Genomic DNA, 20,320 nt, shown 5'->3' on the forward strand with positions numbered 1-20,320 from the left:
GTGGGGAGGAATCCACTCAACCCACTTTCTCCCACCCACCTCCGCTGCTGGAGCCTTATCCTCAACTCCTTCAGATTAGAATTATCATGGGTTTTTTTCCTCCAAAATTTAAATTGGCACGTTGTTGAGGGGCCGCTGGGACAGGCCTCGGCACCGCCTGCGACCCCAATCAGGAAGAAGTAGCAGAAGAAAGATAGATGACAGCTTTAAATGAACCCTGAGGGCTCCAAGCGTAGCTTGAATAGTTCTTCAGTCTTCCTGGAGCAGAAACTTTACAGTCGTACGCATTCACACATAAACTTACTGACTGTTTAATATAAAACAGCACAAATATCTATGCAATCATCTATTTTTCCTAATTTAGCTTTCATGAATGAGGTACTCCCATCGTTTTTTCTGCACTCTGCAGTTAGTAGCAGCTGACTGAGTTGGTGGAGTGAGAGTGGTGCTCACTGGGCAGCAGCCAGTTCGGGGCGGTATTCTGACTGGACAGTGTGGGGAAGACTGTGACTGTTACGCCTTGGGGTCACGGTCGCAGACTGAGGTTGCTCGTGATGTGTGCTAGCGATGTGAGTTTCTCAGGATGAATCACGTCTCCTGATCCGAACGGTAACCACTCTCTGGCAGGCGACGGCGCCTTCCTGCAGAGCAACGAGTGCCAAAATTACATCCCCTTCTAACAGACATCTGATTGAATCCCAATAAAGGACGAGTCTTCGCTCTAAAGCAACAAAAGGCTCTGTTAGTCAGACAAAAGTCATCTTCTCACACAGAAATAACAGGATTTAAATTAAGATGCGCCAGTATCATCCCCCACTAAATTGAAACGTACTAAACTATGGGATAGAACAGCTCTCCATCAGTGTGTGAACTGAATATTTGCTCTAATACCTCTAAAACCCTCCCCGTCACCCTCGGCTAAGCCGTGTTCTCGGCCAGCCTCCACCCGCTCATCCCACCCGCCCCGCAGGCGCCGGTGCCAGCGCTGCCACGCTCTGCAGTCAAGAGTGGGTGGCATCACATGGCCTTTCAGGCCGCCTTCTGGGGCCTGGCATGGCGGAAGAAGGACACATGCTCATACACACAGATCTCTCTGTGATGGAGACCACTGCTGCTGCTGACCGCATCCACCCCCACCCTTTTTTTTTCTGTGCAATCACTCCACTGAGTCTTACAGTCAGTGATGCCCACACACCTCAGTGGAGCTGAGACCCATTCCAGCCCACAAAGACTCCCACGCTGTGGACCAGGCTGGGTGCACCAATCAGTGCCTGGTAATACCACCCACCCACTACCCTATCTTACATCTCTCTCTGCTGTACAGTGTGTACGCTCATGTGAGGCATGTCAGAATAACTCGCACTATGAATTTTGGTGAAGCACCTGAAACGGTTCTTCGGGCAGTTCTTCCCCTGAAGCTGAGGTTCTCATAATCCATAGAAAAGGTGTGACTGCGATAAATCAGTCAAACCCAAAACCACTTCCTCCACCTCCACATCCTGTCTTTGCAGAGACACGCTGTCAGTGTTCGTGTCTGTGCCATGTCCCACATCTGCTGCAGCGCAACTCACAACCGGGGGGGTGGGGGGGGGGGGGTCTTAGAGTGAAAGACACGTATGTATGCCTCACCCACACGACAGGCAAGAGCGGAGCGCTCCGCTGCAGTGCGGCTCCTGCATTGTCGGGGACGCCGCTTTCAAATGGAGGAATGATGCAGGATGTTTATATTTGGGAGGTCAGTTTTCCTTGACAACAGCCCCCTGCTGGCATTTCAAGACTATCAAGCAACTTCAGTTGAAAATAAACAGGGGGAGGGGTGTGTGTGTGTGTGGGGGGGGGGGGGGGGGCGCAGAATTTCTCATATCGCCGCAAAAACACGGGCTGGGAACACGCCGGCTGTGATGGCACACCGAAGTGCGTGGCAGTGCCAGGGGCGGCAGCTTGTCTGTGTGTAGCGTGGTGCGCCTGGTTGTTCCAACCTGCCCAGAGACAGGAGGTGTGCAGCTTGAGCAGGGAGAACACCAGGCTGCTCATCAAGAATTTTAATGCCTTCACCTCCCACCCCCCCACACCACCACCACCCTTCCTTCCTGTCTCTCTCATGATCCTTCGCGAGCAGGAAAGGCCGCGTCTGCGAACTGTGCCAGCGTCGGTGGGCAGAGAGGAACAAAAGCCCCCGTTTTCAGATGCAGATCAGTCAGAAGTGCTCTGCTCACACACAGGAAACTTCGGAGTATTTATCTGTTAGGTTTTACCAGAAATACAATAAGGAAGGAAGGAGTCTCTGTTGCTGCCCCACCCGTTTCTGGTACCAGGGCAATTACTGTAAACATACGCACGGCTCAAGTGAGCCAAGGAAGGTGTAATTCCTGTCGCAAGAACACTTTAAAAAAAGAAAGAACGTGCCTGCCACAGAGTTGAGTCGTTGCAAAGGCTTTTCTCTGTAATTCTGTTCCTGTATACAAAGAAACCCCCTGAGAATCAGAAGATTAAATCAAACTCAGCCCCCTTCCCTTATATTCTTTAATAGATTCAGATCTCAGGCTCGATCACTGTCCTGAAGGTTTGTTCAAAACGGTGGAGTGACCCCAAAACTCGGCTATTTCTACCCCAGCTTGTGTGGCCTTCATGCACATTAACAGCTGAGCAGCAGCGACCAAACTATGAAGAAATGAGCCCAAAACAGTTTGTTGTTGCTTATTTTATGAATTTATTTCCAAATGTAAACTTCACTATTCCATGCATACAAGTTATGACAACGTACATTATCCAACAATCTGTTATTTTTTATATTTGCATAGGACATGGTCACAATATATTGTCTAACATGTAAAAAATAATGCCATAGAAAGGTACAGCAGAGCAGCTAAGACCAGCACATTAATTGTGTGTTGAACCCGAGGAACTGTACAACTGTAATACTTAAATGTAGTGATTTTGGTTTGCTGAGAGGAGGAGAACAAAAATAAATGACACCTGAAGGTTAGAGGTACTGGCCATAGCTGAGTCGAAGAGTTATTTACAGATTATATCGGTGCAAAGAGGGGAAAGAGCACCATGGAGTCACTACAACAGGCAACTGATGGTGATGGGCAGAGGAGGAACGCACGGAGGTATCGAGAGAGCGACGTGACACCGAGGAGGTACATCGAGGACAAACGGGGACAGGAAACGAGCTGGTGAGAGGCTCTCCTTGTAACCAAAGCGAGGTCTACGGCGGCGGCGCTGCATCTCCAAAGCCTACAGTGTGCATTTGTACAGCAAAGAGCAACAGGCGGGGTCCAGTCAGGCGGAAGACCACCTGCTGTGCCGCTCGTCTCAGTCTCTACTCATTCTGACTGGCTTTGCTGGGGTTTTTTTTTGTTTTTTAATTCATTCAAGCGATTATTTTTTTCTAAAAAATAAAAGAAACAAACAAAGTTGCTTATTTACGAGGTCCATATTCAGCACGACATCCACCGATCAAGACTCGGAGCATTTAACGTTAAACCCGGGCGGTTCAAAGTTAATGCGACATTCATCTTTCCCTACAAATCCTTTGGTAACAATTTTGTAAGCGCAGAGCCGCTGACGAGCTAAAAGCTCCTTTGGGCTGTTCGAGAAGCTCCCATCATCAGGCGGGATCCACACCTGACAAAGCCCTTTGTCACGGCGGGAAAAAGCCTCCTGCGTACATCCGTATCGCTCGTGTGTGCATGTGGTAGTTTATCTGGAAACGGCGTGTTTCTCATTGAGCTGACTTAGCTTACAAAAAGAGCCCGAAGAGGAGAAAGGAGAGTTTAAACCTGGGTAATGTTGACGACGACAAATGTACCGTGTGCACAAATCACAACGTTTAAGAACCCCCCCCACCCCCACAGTTGAGATGGAATTCTAAACAGAGTCTACAAAAATGCATCGGGTCAATGTAAGCAGCACATTTATAGCAAACGCAGTCGTCAATCCTTTGGAATGGTCGGGCGTTAATCATCATTGCGATTGTTTATGTAAAAAAAACAACAACAAAAAATAACTGTAATATGCCATTATTACACACTGCATTAATGTACAGCCGGGGGAGGGGGGGAAGAACATTAAATAACAAAATCAAAAGCAAAGCTACAAATTCAAAACACTCACAAAAAGCAGAAAAGAAATACTACTATACATTACATAAAAACATGTCACACTTTATAAAACTGTACAGGTTTGTTAAATGTCTGATAGTAGCTATTACCCACAACATTTGTATCCTCTTTAATAAAGTTACCATTGTTGATTTGGCACACAGTTGCATCGACCATGCTTGGAAATCAATCCCGATTTCATCTGAGACGACTGTGATATATTGGTTTTAAATAAGATTGTTATATTTCAGTTCCATGCTAGGCAACATTCTTGTTTCCCACATAATGACATATTGAGGCTACCGTTAACAGAAAAACCTGGTTTATGTGTTTTTGAACGCTTGCACGCCGCTGTGGAGTTCTTCCTCTAAGACATGTTGAAATATAACTCGGAATTACAATCAAACAGTTGGACTGGAGGAACGAAGAACTAACATCATCATCCACGTAGAAACTAAGAAACTAAAAACAAAGGGTTATTTAAAGGATATTTAAGAGTAAAAATAAAACAAATGAGGTTTCATTGTTTCCTGGAAAATTACTTTTGAAATCAAAAAGCTCGTGCAGGACCCTGACGACTCGGGATGATTAAATAAAACGCAGCCCAGTGTTTTATTTACAAAGAATTATCTTTTCTCTTTTCAAGTAGAGACAAATTAAACCATAGTTTTGTGCTACTCGTCAAGCAAAATGCAAGCTACATGATGGAGGTTTTCGAAAGTTATGAAAATGTACATAAAAGTCAAAAATGCCAAAGGTGCAATTTGTAAAATACGGCCAGCGTTGGAGGGTGTGCGCCTCCGAAACCATAGGGGGCAGCATAGCGCAAGAGTATCCGCTAACTAGTAGCTGTTAGCATTGTAGCTAGTGGTTTTTGTAGGTAAACGTTTCGATGTGGGAGAAATCGCAAGTGGAATTTCCGGGATTTACCCCCGGTTAATTGTGGTGAATGTGGAAAGACAAGCCAATGTGGTTTTGGTGAACTATTTGGTTTTGCAACTCAACAAATTTAAATTGACCTACTTTGTCGAAAGGGATGGGACACGAGCCGAAGCTAGTTAGTTAGCATGCTAACTTCGTAACTGACTCCTCAAAACACCTGTCGCCTCTATTTAATCACACAAAAAAGTTAAGACTGTGACTGAGGCCGTATCTTACACATTGCAGCTTCCAGAGGTATGATTTTTGGAGAATGTACAACCTGAAACATTTCAGAAGACAAAAAAAAGAATTAAAATGAAGACTAAAATGCTAACTCACAATGTCGTGGTCTCTGAAGGATTCCCCCAAAAGAACCTAAATAATAAAAAACAACAATAAAAAAAGGAGTCACTCAAAGCTTAAATTAATGTACACAGAGGTTAGGAATAATCCTTTTCTCATCATCACAAACAATCCTTTCAGTCTCTGGCTTGGAGAAATTTTTGGGATGCAGGTTATTGGGGACAACCTGCATCCTGACATCAACAGAGGATTCACTGTTTCTGGAGTCAACCCCAGGATTGGGGGGGCGTTTCGTACATGAATTATGGTGCCTTTAGGTAGCTGACAAACATCAAATTGACTGAAATGACCTGCAGGCAACAGAAAAATCTCGGAAACGAAACAACAAACGACACTCTTACAAGTGAGGTTAATAATTCGACAATGGTAGCAAGTCCGGTAAAAATGGACATATACAAAAGTGTGTTCAATGGCCTTTTGAGTTGGATTATTCAAGTAGGTTTGGTACAGTGAGGACGAGCGTCGAGACACTGCCTGTGGAGACCTTTCTGTCATCGCAGCAGTCTGGATGGATGCGTAGACTGGGCTGTTTATGCTTTAAAAGTCTATTTTCAGATAGCCGGTGCTTCCTGTCAACAACTTTAATCCCACCAAGGGACAAAAGTGTGTAAAGGGGCATTTCAGCGAGGAAAAAAGGAGCTCCAGAGTGCTTACTAAGGCGTTTAGCAGGACTGCAGGATGTTACGGAGACATTAAAGGCCGGAGCTTGGCCCGCAGACAGAGGCGTTCCTGTGTTTCCAGTGTGGTCGGACACTGACCAGCAGTGAGCACAAAGCACCCAGGAACACCTCGGGTGGGGGGGTGGCTGGCAGAGATTTCTGTGCAGCGATGCTATGTTACAACAAAATCCACAAAAATGTCCCACTTGTGTTTTGCAGATGTTGACCCTGAGGTAAATGTGCAGAACATGGATTCGGTGATGAATTGAACATGCTAAAGAGCGAGCTGCAGCGCAAATCGTGTCGATGTCGGAAATAAAACGGTCATGGGTTAAAAGAGCCACAACCAGCTGCTCAACGGGGGTCATTCGTTGGAAGTTTCTTTTGATAAATGGCAACTGTGGAGCCCTCTCAGTGCTTTTCTCCATTTTCTTTTAGTAATAAAGCTGCTAATCACTAGCATTCAATGTGTCATCCTGCAGCCTGGAAACCATTTACAGAGGGTTGCTTCATTTCACCTGGCTTTTTTTTTTTAAAGAAACGACTGCATTTGATCTAAATAATGGATGTTTTCTTTTTAGAGGACGTCACAGAGCTGATCTCTCTTTCGAGAGAGATCTAGTTGGGGGGGGATGGGGACAAGGGTGGCTATTCATCAGCGTACACCTGCGAGAACGCAGAGGGCGCTTCCGAGGCAACGTTGTTAAGATGCACACAGCGTTAGGTGCCGAAGCGCAGAGCAGAAGTAGGCCGAAGGAATGAAGCTGACTCGTGCAACCCATGACTGCCTGGAAGGATCTATAAGGAACAAATGCATGAACCAAACCACTTCCTGCTAACGTATATTAAGGAAAACACAGACTAGCAAGTTTTGATAGTGGTGCCCACTTCCGTGGGGGGGGGGGTTACTGTGCCTTTTGCCTGACTTATTGAGGCATGTCTGTCTAGAAACACAAGTCGGCTTTCTCCCCCCCCCCGACCTTCACAGGCGGGACGGCGTGAGGCTGGTGAGAATGGCGCGCTGCTGATATGTTCGTTTTGGCTCGTGTGTTTTTCCAACAATTTAAAAGCCCCCCCATTCGGAGTGTCAATAGCGGCGAGAAAGCAGCTGTTTTAGACCTCTGGTTAAGTGGCGCTAATTCGGATTCGTCCCTGGCGTCGAGGGATCTGACTCAGTGCTGGCAGTAGTAAAGTGTACACCCCCCCACCCCCCACCGGGCTCAGGATGGAGCCGGGTACATCCCACCCACGCTGCGAGCACCGTCTAGGTAGTACTTGTTGTTCAGACGCTTTTCCCCCCTGCTCCTATCACACAGGTTGGATCAGTGCACTAATTACAGCCATTTCTTCTGCTTCAACAGTTTCTACAGTTGGTCGGGGGAGGGGCGCTGCCTCCTCTGTGCTGCTCGGTTCATGATAAACCTCTCCTTCTTTATCAGGCCCTTCCCTTTCTCGACTGGATGTCACAGATAGCTCCTTTGAACACTCTGTACCGTGTCGGCCCACACTCCAAAACTCCACCCCCCCCCCCACACCCCACACCCCTGCTAGCGCTAAATTAAACAGGTAGAGCCAGACAGGCGAGGGAGAACTTCTGGCGCTCCTCCTCCGGCCTGTTCTTGTAGGATGCAGCTGTTTCCTCCAGCTGCATGCCATGAGGACAGGAGGAGGGAGGTGGGCGCCGGCTGTACCTGTGACACCCCGGAAGGCCGGCCCCCCCGGGCCCGAGTGACGGCTGAATAGAGAGCATTCATTCACTCCTGTCTTTGGTACTTTTTCCTATGTGCTTGAGAGGGAGAAACATTGTTTCCCTCTAAAGTCCCTTTGTGTCATTTGAGTGAAAGAGACGGGCGATACAGCACTTTTTGGTGAAAAAGCGCCAACAGCTGCTTTTAAACTTGCAGCTTTTAAAGGGTTTTAGGTTTCTAACTGAGAACAGTTGCCTTTTTTTTGTTTTGTTTGAAATAAAGGTTTCCTTCCTTATTACATATGACTGTGGAGATTGATGAGGGCGAGCATGACCTGTGTCTCGTGTATCATCGACTTTAGGGCGAGTTTCCTTGACAGTGAACACCGACAGAAACACAAAGAGTGCAAGCTGTGTGGAGCATAAGGCGGCTGTTTACGTCCCGTAGGTTTTCTCTTCGACGTGTTCATTCTCTTCAAGCTAACAAGGCCATCCCTGAGCAGGGCGCAAAATTCAACCCCTGTTGAATTTCAGAGTAAAGTGATGAAAATATTGTGCAGTAAATGTGAGTATTGTTACGTACGGTGGCGTTACTGACATAGCAACTGTCTTCAATCCTGAGGTGTGTGTGTGTGTGTTTGTGTGTGTGCCCCCTCTCTTCATTTTTTCCAAAACAAATGGGGAACAAAAGGGGGGAAAAAAACCAAAAAAGCCATTTTTATAAGACTTGTCAGGGCAGCTGTTTTTCTTATTTTTTCTTTTTTTGTCTCGTCTGACTGCAAACATACATTGGACAACTAGCCACAATTGAAGCTAAAAAAATACAGACGTATGGTACATAATGTAAATATTGCCATTTGGGAAAGGCATTACCTTCTTTTAGGATCACACAAGTCATTGCACTAGAGTAAGCAGGTATGTACAGTATGGTACACCACATCAAGCGCGGAAATAGCAAAAAAAAGGAGGGGGGGGGGGGTCGGTTGCTGACAACTGTGCAACACAAGTATTATGACAAAAACAAGGGACCCCCTGGTCAGAGGCAGAAAGTGCGACAGGATTTTAGTTTAAGGCGAGCTGGCTGGGCTGAGGGTGGGGCTGAGGGTGGGGCTGAGGGTGGGGCTGGAGGCATCCGACCGGCTGTAGTCGCTGAGGGAACTTGGACGTGGGATGCCGCCGCCGCCGCCACCGCCGCTGCCGCCGTGGGACCGCTTCAGCATGCCTGGCTGGAAGTCAGAGTGGCGGCGGGCGTGCTTCATCAGGTGGTCGCTGCGCATGAAGCGCTTGTCGCACAGCGGGCACTCAAACTTCTTCTCGCCCGTGTGGGTGCGGTAGTGGCGAGCCAGCTCATCTGAGCGGGCGAACTTCTTACTGCAGTCAGGCCAGGTGCATGGGAAAGGGCGTTCTCCTGCGCCAGAAAAAGGCACATCAGCAAAATCAGAAACATTCCAATTAATAACATTTATCATGATAAAATAATCCAACAGTCTTATTAGCATAACTGGGATAATGGTCAGAAAGTGGTACACAAAACACAAAAAAACAAGCCATCGAGTGTCATGGAGCTGCCAGTTTCTGTATGCTAACGCTGCATTAATCACATTCCTTGTTGCTCTGAAAGGCAAGGCTATCAGTTCTTATCTTTTTGTCTTTTTTCAACCAGCAGATGCAACTGCTTTAGCATTTAAGCTATTAAACTGCCTCTTGGCAAGCTAGGGAGCATACGCAGAGCAGTTACACCAGAGGTGTAAACACACACTACTAATTTGACTGCATTGTCCTGCGATTTAGCGTGTCAGACTCACGTGTTTTTGCTGGGCTCACACAGTAAATTGATTTTTTTTTTTGTTCTAATGTACCGGTAATGTTGACACTGACAGATGCATTTGTGGGGGGATGAGTCACTTACATAACTCAACATAGCAGTGACCTCGTCATTTTCAGCTCATATTTTTAACGTAGTATTAGCTGAGCTGTCTTTGCTCTGTACTCCTAGTTGTTGTTGTTGTTTGTAGTGTCTACAATTCCAGTAAATAACACTGATCTTTTTGAAGTCGAGTATGCTGCCAGTTTGTTCCTGGCATGTCAGCGGGGTGACACTCTGGTAAGAAAACTGCCTTCTCATCAGAATCAACGCTAACATCAAACGTCAACATCCACTCTGTGAGTGGAATATGAAACATCTGAAACTACTGACATATTCCTGACGTAAAGAAATTTAAAAAAGGCACCCACCATGTGCAAAATGGCCCGCACAGCGAGAGCTGTGACTCATTATGAGCCAGATTAACAAGTCGTGACAACAGCCACACGGAGCCACAAGACTTCTGTCATGAAAAATCAAGCCCACGCAACAATAGTGAGACGCTTTCTCTACAAATGACTCCCAGACTCATCGGTGATGGACGATCAACACTGCCGGTCAGGAGCGGCCAGCGTCCAGAAACGAGAAGGGGGGGGGGCTGTTGGAATTATCTAAAATGTTGAGAGGGAGAGTCGTGCGGCTGTGCTGGCAGAGCGGACGGTTTAATTATCAAATCTCCAGATGCTAATCGCCACACAATGGATTCCCAGCCCTTTTTCCAACATGCAACTATCTGTGACTCCGCACATGGGAAATTACCCCCCTTCCCCCCTCCTTCGGGCAATAAAAGTGGGCTTTGACACAAATCTAGCCAAAGCCAGATGGTAGTATATGTCTTGCGGTTTCCTTCAGTTCCCATGTGGAAGCAGTTCATGGAGCCTAAATACAGCTTCTGTGTCAACAGTCTGCTTGTCTGATACTGTCTTCCATTTAGTTCCATTTCAGCGAGTTCCTGCCTGACAATAGCTACATCCACCATCTAATTTTACCAGCGTGACTTTGCAGCACTATAGCGAAGGGCACAACGTTTTCAGCTCATGTTATGGCCCGTTTGTCTGGGATTTGAGGTATGAAATGGACCAGAAGAAGCAAGCCCATCAGCTTGTTGCTTTGTTCTGAGGATTTCCCCTTTCAGGATGCTCCACAGCAGTCCTAGTCTACCTGACTCTCCCACTTTTCAAAGAAGAAGTCTTTGGTGCACGGTTGGTCTCGATCCCTCCCCCACCTCCCTTTATTGTGCGCAGTTACAAAACAGACTGAGAGAGCATGTCTAGACAACCCGGTCTGTGCTCCCGTCCCTGACGCCTCACCTCAGCCCCAGACAAACTCTGTCTGCTCTGCCCACAGCCCTTCCTGCAGGCCTTTCACCATATGTAAACTCTGTAACTGACATATAGGCATTTGCATGCAAGAGCGGCCGGATTATGCGCGCTGCTCTTTGACTGCTGCTAAAACAAACATGACAGCTCAACATGAAATTAGCTAGAAAATAAGAAGCCTGTACTGGTATGACCTCCTTGCGTTCATGGATTGTGCCCTAGAGAAGAGGCAGTTTAATTTCAAAAGGCAATTACCTCACTGAAGAGACCCATGAAGGTCTGACTTGATACCTTATTAGCAAGAGAAGCCACCTGGTGTTGCGAAACGAGTTATCGGCTAACAAGCCGAGCTAAGCTCAGAGGGCTGCTTAAGGCTCAATAACCAGTGTAACAGATCCAACAGCATTAATATTTGAACAGACACCAGAGAGCCAAGCTGAGATATCCACTCAAACTGCCCTGACACACTACTGCAGTCATGCTATCCAACGGCTCCTCCAGGTGCATCAAATTATTTAGAGTCACGGTGGCAGGAGAAGCAGCATAAACAGACGTTCAGCCCATTTTCACCTCCCGCCAAACTGCTCTCGGCTTTCGGGTAGCTGAAATTGATGGGACGCTGTTTTGGCGTCAGCCTCGACAGATTTGCTTACATAAAGAAAACACACATGATGCCCCAATTAGCTGCTGCACTTGTTTCATAACATTTCAGATCGGGATTTCTCACAGGGAGGGGGGTCGTCAGTAAAACCCGCGGTGGCATGGATGCAGAGACATCTGCAGAAGGGGGCAGGAGGGTGGCAACTATCTTCCTCCATTGGGAAAATTCCATCGTGGCCGTTACTCAGCACGAGTGGATGCCTCCCCCCAGTTATTCCCTGCTGTGGCCGTCACAGCAGGGTGCCGGGGGCCTCGGTGATGCCAGCCTGTGCCCATAGCTTATCCCATCCCTGGCAGTGTGCATATCCAGGGAGTGGTCTGCCTTTCTGAGAACGTGTCCGGGGCGGGGGGAACTTTTCCCTAACAAACACAGTGACCTACTTAAATGAGTTACATCATGCACACAAACCTGTACCTCCACTAAGCACTACTGCCCCCTCCCCACCTCCAAGGAGCTACGATTATGTCACAGGTACAACTGTTATATAACTGTTCCCTCTGTGGCCACTGGGTCAGTAAGTAAACAGCTCATCCGTGTTCCTCTCATTCATATCTAAGGTTTTGGAAGATTTTGATAGGAGAGACCATGTCCACATGTAAAGGTTGCTGTCTGGGAAGCCCAGATCGGATCTATCTGCCGACGGCGGGAGCTCAAGGCGGTCACCTGCTCCAACCACCAGCGAAAGCAGATAACATTCCCGGTTTGTCCTCAGGCGTGGGTCAGATCCACACAGACGCTTTATGAGCGTCTAGCTGTGCGGGGTGAAGTGCGAAAGAGTCTGGATTGTTATGAATGCATCTGTGATCTTAAACCTGACGTGTGGCAACCACAACAGGAAATATTTTTACAGAGCTCAGAACAAAAACACGGCGTGTACTAAAACCCGAAGCTGTTGTGAGACGTTGCGCACTTGAGAACAATTACCTCCACGGATCGGAGTCAAATATCAAAACTTATTTCTCGTTCAAATGCTGTTTTTCTCCTACATGTTGTGGGAGATGAGAAATCCATAAAGGACTCCTGGTCGGGTCAGGCACTTGTGATGAGGGCCAATTCATGCTTGTCATTAGAAAGCTCAGGATACATGGAGCATTTGATCTATTATCATCTTTTGTCTGTATTGAGAGGGACCTTGCCTGTCATTGAATAGCCATCCTCCCCTTGCGGGCCTATAGCAGTTGGGTCGTGAACAATAGCCGCAGCCTCGCTCCCTGCAGGGGAGACGCTCCTGTAATGCATTTCAATCAGACGAGCTGCGTGTACTAACCGTAACTCACTCTGCGCACGGCTATTGACATTCACCCGTAGACGCGCAGACAGGTCCAGTGCGTCCGCTCTGATTCCAGCACATGCTCGACTATATATTACATTCCCTTAACTCTTTAAGGGAGAGACGGGAATTCATGACCCGGATTGATCACGTCAACACATTTCCCTCATTTAGTTAAAGTGGGCACTCTCTTGCAGCCTTGAGTGCACGTGAAAACAACCTGCAGCCTTGACATGCTGCAGACAATCTACTTCTCTTAAGCCCCGGTTAACTAAATGGCTGGAACCATTAGCTGGTGTTTACAGAAGCACGTAGGAGGAAGATGCCCCCATCGGCATCACTTTTGCACTACAATACCAGCTCATTGTGCTGGGACGGACACAAAAGATCTGACACAAAAGCTCCCATAATATACGTGCTTCCCGTCATAATCCACCTAAATTTATGAGGGGCCCCAGAGCACATGATTGCGAGTCGTCCGATTTTACGCCTGGCACACTGATGAGAAAAAGATTATTCCCTCCATCCCCTTTGAGCCCTCATTTCACATCGGGGGCCACGCCCCTGTGTGCCATTGTCTTGCACGGGCTGATTTATCACGTGTGGAAGGGGGACACACCTTACATGCCACAGGGAGCCAAACACATCCGCTAGAGACGCATCGCTTGCTCTAACATTACCTTCACGGCAGCTTCAACCGTTCCTTCCTTACATCTCAGGAGTTTAGGGTGCGCTCACGCTCCTGGTCATCCCGCCCGCCCCAACCTCACAGCTGGTGTTGATCCAGGTTTAACCAGGCCTGAGCATGGTGACCCCGCGATGGAAAGAGTAAACAGCTGACCTTTGGACTGTTTTGGTTGCCCCTGTTGGTTGCCAGGAGGGATCATTCTACTATTTGTGTCACACACACTCAGATGCATCACACAGAAGCCTACAGAAAATGGATTTCAGCGGTCATATGCAGTGATGTCCGAATGTAAACAGGCCCAATAGAGTCTGACTGTGGCAGCGAGCTGACGGGAGCATTCCCTCCTGCAGAGGTCACAGCCCTTCAAACACTAATCAGATTAGCTGCAGATGCTGTGGTTGAATAAATGACCTACATCGATGGAGGGCATTGACAGCGAATATCCCGGTACTGAATCTAACCCCTCCCCCGCGCCACCACAGCGTGTATTCTTTGTCTTTGTTCAACACTCCCAGGCAAGGTGTAGTTGTGGATTTTTCACGGATTTCCATCCCCGTCATCCTGCCACCGGTACTCAACACCACGCCAGAAGCACAGGGCAGGTCTCAGCCTCACATCTTTGCAAGCTGGATAAAGTTGGGAGCAGCCGTGGGGGGGACAGAGTAGCTTTTATGGAGCTCCTCCAGAGGTAAATAAGAATACGTGAGCCCTGCAGGCAACTGGGAGCGACACAGCCGTGAAGCTAAATAACAGAGGTCTTTCATTGTCCACCATCCATGCTTGGCCGATTAATCACAGTTAAATCATCTTCATATTTCCACAAGAAATACTGTCCTACCAGGGCCTTCACGTGCACACATAATGTATAGCAGAGCATGTAGAAAGCAAGGGCAGCAGCACACTCTTGACATGTCTTTCACAGACAAGGAACGTTGCACCAGGGGATTAGAAGGACAAGATGGTGGCCCTGCTTTGGCTGCATGTACATCAAGAGGATCAACTAGATTTAGTACTTTGTTTCCATTTGACACACATTGCTCAACTACCAAAGTCCCGCTACACACTCAGATTTCATATGTCGAGGTTGGTCTGCAGTTGTGGTAACAGTGCTCCACACACACACACACACACACACACGCACACACACACACACAGTTTCAACATTCCATCAAAGCACGATTGTTCCACCACTGCGATTCCTCGCTAGCCTAGGCTTGGCTAAACACAGCCTGAGCACTCTTGTACATACATCAGCACAATGGAAGCAAAACAGATGCAACTGAACCGTTTAACTCAACATACATAAACTGGACCTCTGCAAAACTGCCATATTTGTTCCATTGTCACTAATAACGGTTGCACACCATGAATTCTGATTGGCTTCATGCAAAAAAAAAAAAACCACTCTACCTCCTAGCGACTTATTCGGCACGGTCAAGACTGCATTGCATGAATTTAATCTTAAACTGGATTAATGTAGACTATTAATGGTCCACAAGGTGAGGGAGGTCTGAATTCTGTACATTACTGGCACATCCGATAGGCCATTTCATTCAAACCCAAAAGCATCAATCCCATCCAGAATATTCTGACCAATCCCGGCCTGCGTCGGTTATTCAGCGGTAAAAGAACGAACAGCATTATTAAAAGTCAACTTCTAGAATTTCAGCAGAACTGGGACACGTGGAAGCTGTTAAGTTTCCCCTGAATGCAGGGTGATTGTTCGGCGTTGCGTCTGGAGGGAAACAGCTCCGCCGGGCGAGATGGTGGAAATCCTGTCGTGTGGCAGGTAGACAGACTGACCTCCTGTGCCAAGGTCGGACTCAAGGAAGGGCAGGAAAACCCCATCTCCACCCTGCTACCTCATCACTGCCGCCAGCCACATAGAAACACTACATACTCTGTGCAGTAGGGTGACCAAATATAAAACCACTGGCAGGGACGTGGAATATATAATCATGCTGCTGCGTTTTCTTTCCATGTGGAACTGAGGATATTTTTACTTTTTAAATAGCATCATTAGCCACAGTTAGTTGTCCGAAAATAGAGAGCACCCATAAATAACTAGGACTGCTGTATGTGGAGCTGTGCTGCCAGGTGGTGCGACTCATTTTGGGGGGGATTTACAGTCTTCTCTCAGCGTTAGAGGTACCCCGGTGGAAGACAAAGGGCAGAAGGACAATACGCCAGACCAACTGTAAGTTATGTCATTAAGCTCTTTGTCTGAGACACATTGACCTCGTCATCCCGGTGATTCAAATGGTTTTCAACTGGAAGACTGTCAAGATGGCCTTTTGTGAGGCCCAGCTGTGAGGGAGGGCACGGGAGGCGCAGCCTGAAGAAGACACGACATATAATGAGCTTGTCAGAAACGAGCAATGTGTAGTAATCAGGCCTCGCCGAGGACACATGACCACAAGACATCTAGTGAGAATGTAGGTCTGTATAACAGCTATCAACCCCAACTAAAGAAGGGAGATCCAACTGGCGAATACATGGCATATATGCTGAGGAAAAAGCCCCACCTCCTGCACCAGACAAAAGCCGTCTGGAAGCCTTCGACCCCCCAAACACACTACGTCCACCATTAAAAGCTATAGAGTGTAAAAAGCAATTTAAATTCAACCTCCTCGTCACATCTGCTGCTTCAGGGTGTCCATAGTGGGGCAAAAACATACAAAAAGACGGCCAGATACAGAAAAGCATTCAGGCTCCAGTATGAGGAGCAGGAATTTAGTGAAGCAGCAGCAAAAACAGGTTTCAGTCAATTGCAAAAACTGCACAATTTGTTTGATCAGAGCCACGGTGACATATCATCAGAACTCTGAAACCGGTTCTGACACCACACATAGATCACTGCTGGGCTGACAGAGCAATAATAACCAATCAAAAAGAGCATCTATTAAACGAGGATGACGTCCCTCCACCAGTGCAAACGCTTGAAGAAAGACATTTGCAACATCTCACACAAACATGCTACAGCTGGCTAGTTTGACATGCACCACCAAGAAAACAGAAAATAAAAACTTCAGAAGCTTTGGCAAAGTCTTGGTTTCACTTCTACATTGTAGAAAACAGATGCGCTCGTGGTCATGTGATGGTTTGTATTAGACTGCTTACTATAAATCAGGGGAACTGACAGTGACGTCTTTGCTGGGCCACACTTCCCTTTCAGAGCCGTGTTGCTATGCGTGCAGCCGTTGCCTAACTTATTCATGATTCTGTTCATCTGCTATGCAGAGTGCACGTGCAAAACAACCCAGCGAAGCATCTACACTAGGCCAAAGCTCGCATTGGACTGGGGACGGTGAGGTTTTGGGCGTTGCAGGAGTCAAGTGAGGACGCTTGAATCTTGGCTCTCAGCAAAAGCGTCGCCAGGATAGCGGCGGTTGGAATCCATTCTCTCCTCGCTCTGCTAGTCGGGGCTGAAGGGGCGCGCGCCTACAGAGCACAGCTCTGCAAAAGTGCTGCAAGGATGGCTGGGTGAACTCAGATGACCCACATTTAAAGCATGTCCAATGAAAAAAAAAATCAGTGGGGGGAGAGTCATCATAATCCCAATTTATGGGATGCAAAACAATTGCGCAGGCAGATGTGGGAGAATATCAGAGGGAAAAACACGCAGGCACGCACGGAAGAAAGGAAAATCTTAATAGGCATCAGGACAAGGGCAGGGCAAATATAGAGCAATAAAAAACACTCTTAAACACATGGCCAGGGCTGCAAAGAAAAGCAGGGAGGGCCGTAAACCGCACAGCACGTTTGGCCGAGGCAAGGCAGACGAGGAAATGACAGGACCCAGGTGGAGCTATCACGCAAATAAAGAGAAATGCCCTTAATATCAGAAATGATGGGACGCAAAGCAATGCCAAAACCACAAAGCAGGGCAGGGCTCACAGGCATTCCTATAGGAAGTCCTTCCATTAATGCTCCAGATCATTATCATTATCCCGCTTGTTCTTTTGTTCTCCACAGAAAAGGTTCAGGGGACGTTTTTAACAGACGTTACTGCAGTCTTATCCACAGAACACGTGGCGTCCGCCTGAAATTCTGATGGAGAACAACAAATCCAGATGATTGACAAAGACGTGGAGGTGATGGGTGGCGCTGGGAATTCTACAGGAAGCAGGAGTCACACAAATGGGGGGGTGCAAACTGATTTGCACCCAGCGTTTTGGATTCAGGTTGTGGAATGTCGCCTTCGTGAGTCAAATGTGGGTCAGGTTCACACATGGCGCTTCTTATGCGTGTGTTTGCGTGCTGTCGGGCTGCTGCGTGGGGGTGGAGGGGGGTGGAGAAGGTGGAGGGGGGGGGGGGGGGGGGGGGGGGGGGGCTGCAGCCCGCAGAGCGAACGGAACACACGAGGAAGAACAGGCTCCACGGTCGAAGCTCTGCTAGCTCAGTCTGTTGCTGGCCAGATCAGCTGGCGCGCTGTCTGCCGGGGGTGTGGCACATTACAACAAAGGGTTTGGGGCGGACAGGCGACTGCGCGGCTCTTATCAACCCCCCAATTTGAGTCGATCTACGTCTTTTGACCCCCTAATCTCTCCCCTCTCTCTCCTTCTCCATCGCAGAGACCAAAACGCGGAGCTACTTTCCTCCCGAATCAAACGGACCGTAATCCGGAGCGCATGATGCCCCCCCCCCCCCTTGTCTCCGCAATGTGACAGCACACCAACTTTTTCTTTCTCCCCCGCGAGGACTGTCGCGCACATTTCTGTGCACCGTTTAGCCCGTCGGAGGTGTGTTTTATTGTCGCCAAGGTTGACGCTGCGCGCAGGGGACGACAGGAAATCGTTGGGGGTGTTTTTTGGTGCAGTTTGTGTTTGCGCCCTGTCCAACAACAGGGTGGGGGGGCTGCACGTCGAGAGGAAAGCAGCGATAAAGCTCGGAGACCCGAGTGGGAGTGGCACTGTTTTCTATTCCCTCCCTCCCCCCCTAAAAACCGAGCAAAAGTTCATAAACTTTAAGGGAACTCTACAAATATTCAGATTTGTACAGCGCAGCCGGGGGGGTTTGTTCCCGGGGTGGATCTGCGATTTCTTCCCTTGCATGTGAAACTGGTGAAACCTCCACCTCTGCATAAACAAGCGCACTTCTCGGGTTCGATTCGCGCGTCAGTTCCCGCATCAACTCAATTATAGCCACAAACACTTGCACCCAGTGAGACTGACCTGTGTGTGTCCTTAGGTGGGCTTTCAGGTGGGAGGATTTGCCATAAACTTTGTCACAGCCCAGATAGTTGCATTTGTGCTTTTTCTGGGGGGACTCTTGCTCGGTTACACCTCTCGATCTTTTGCCTCTTTGTCTGGGCGAAGGATCGGAGACGGCGGTAGGTGTGGCAGAGTTTCCATCATCCAGGAGCTCCGGCATGCTCTCATCCTTGATTTTTGCCTGCTCGGCAACATTGTTCGGAGTCTGCTGGTTAAAATCCGCCAGGATCCGAGCCACCACGAAGATGGAAGAGTTGTCCTTAACCAAAGGCTCCTTCATTTCCTCCCCGCTCCTGGCGGAGGACGGGATTTCTGGTTTAATCTCCCTATTCCCTTTAGGAGCGTGAACAATTGCACGACTGGACATTGAAACAAGGCACTCCGCTGCAAAGTGATCCATTTTGTCTTTGAAACAGCCTCGTCTGCTTCTTAATGACATTCAAAAAAAAAAAAAAGAACTCAAATGAAATGACGGCGAGAGGGGGTGAAAAGTACTTGTTCCGTGGTTCCTTTTGTGTGTTGGTGTGCTGAGGAGGAGGAGGAGGAGGAAGACGTTCTCATCAGAGAGAACTGACTTTATGATCTTACCCGGCTCTCCAATATCATCAACATCCTGTGAGAGAAACGCCTCGGTTTCAGACAAGCCCCCTCAGAAGAGAGAAAAAAAAAACATATAAACCACAGCCTCTCAAAACTGTCTATTTAGTGCAACGGCACCGGGTCCAGATCCTCCAGAAACTTGGATACCTGAACTCCCATCGCGCCCGCGAACACTCTCCGGCACAGTGAGCGCGTCTCCCGAGCGCTCGCCGCTGCCGCTTCTATCCACGCTGGGGGCGTGTCGCGCGGCCGCGCTCCGGCGTGCGTTCGTCACTGCCGCGCAGCCACTGAGCGCCCAGAGTCCTCAGATGCACCGAGCGGGTCGAGTTCTAGTTCTGCTCCAAGTTCCACTGCCTCTGACCGCCGACACCGGCGGCCTCTCCTCCCTCCCCCGCCGCCTCCGCCGCATGCGGCTCCTGCAGCCCTGGTGTCGTGGAGACGGAGTAGGGCAGGATGTGTGGGGGGGGGGGGGGGCAGGTAGAGGAGTCTGCAGCATCTGAGCATCTAGACGTGATGATTTCACTGGTACCTTTCTGTTTTATTCTCAAATTAATGACATAATCACTTCCATCCATACATCATCCATCCATTCATTTATCCATTCATCCATCTATCATTCATCCATCCATCCATCCATCCACCCATCCAACCAACTATCCATCCACCCATCCATCCACCCATCCATCCATCCATCCATCCATCCATCCACCCACCCATCCATCCATCCATCCACCCACCCATCCATCCACCCATCCATCCATCCATCCATCCATCCACCCACCCACCCATCCATCCACCCATCCATGCACCCACCCATCCATCCACCCATCCATCCATCCACCAATCCATCCACCCACCCATCCATCCATCCATCCATACATCCATCCATACATCTACCTATCCACCCATCCATCCATCCATCCATCCATCCATCCACCCATCCATCCATCCACCCATCCATCCATCCAC

The 20,320-nt window shown here is 48.4% G+C and overlaps 1 protein-coding gene across 1 annotated transcript; it reads right to left on the reverse strand.

The window, feature by feature from the left end:
* Window positions 1–2,686: 2,686 nt before the first annotated feature.
* Window positions 2,687–19,696, reverse strand: klf13 (Kruppel like factor 13). The gene is made up of 2 exons (XM_003967555.3): window positions 18,713–19,696; window positions 2,687–9,144 (listed from the first exon to the last, which is right to left on the reverse strand). The coding sequence occupies exons 1-2, from the start codon at window positions 19,188–19,190 to the stop codon at window positions 8,804–8,806; spliced, it is 819 nt and encodes a 272-aa protein (XP_003967604.3). The 5' UTR covers window positions 19,191–19,696; the 3' UTR covers window positions 2,687–8,803.
* Between the last annotated feature and the right edge of the window lie 624 nt (window positions 19,697–20,320).

Source organism: Takifugu rubripes, chromosome 9 (assembly GCF_901000725.2).
Source record: "Takifugu rubripes chromosome 9, fTakRub1.2, whole genome shotgun sequence".
Lineage (NCBI taxonomy): Eukaryota > Metazoa > Chordata > Actinopteri > Tetraodontiformes > Tetraodontidae > Takifugu > Takifugu rubripes.

Excerpts from the sequence above, each read along its gene's own strand:
- klf13 (XM_003967555.3), bottom strand. The coding sequence starts at position 19,190 with ATGTCATTAAGAAGCAGACGAGGCTGTTTCAAAGACAAAATGGATCAC. Across the intron at positions 9,145-18,712 it reads CCACCTAAGGACACACACAG|GAGAACGCCCTTTCCCATGC; the intron begins GTCAGTCTCACT and ends TTTCTGGCGCAG.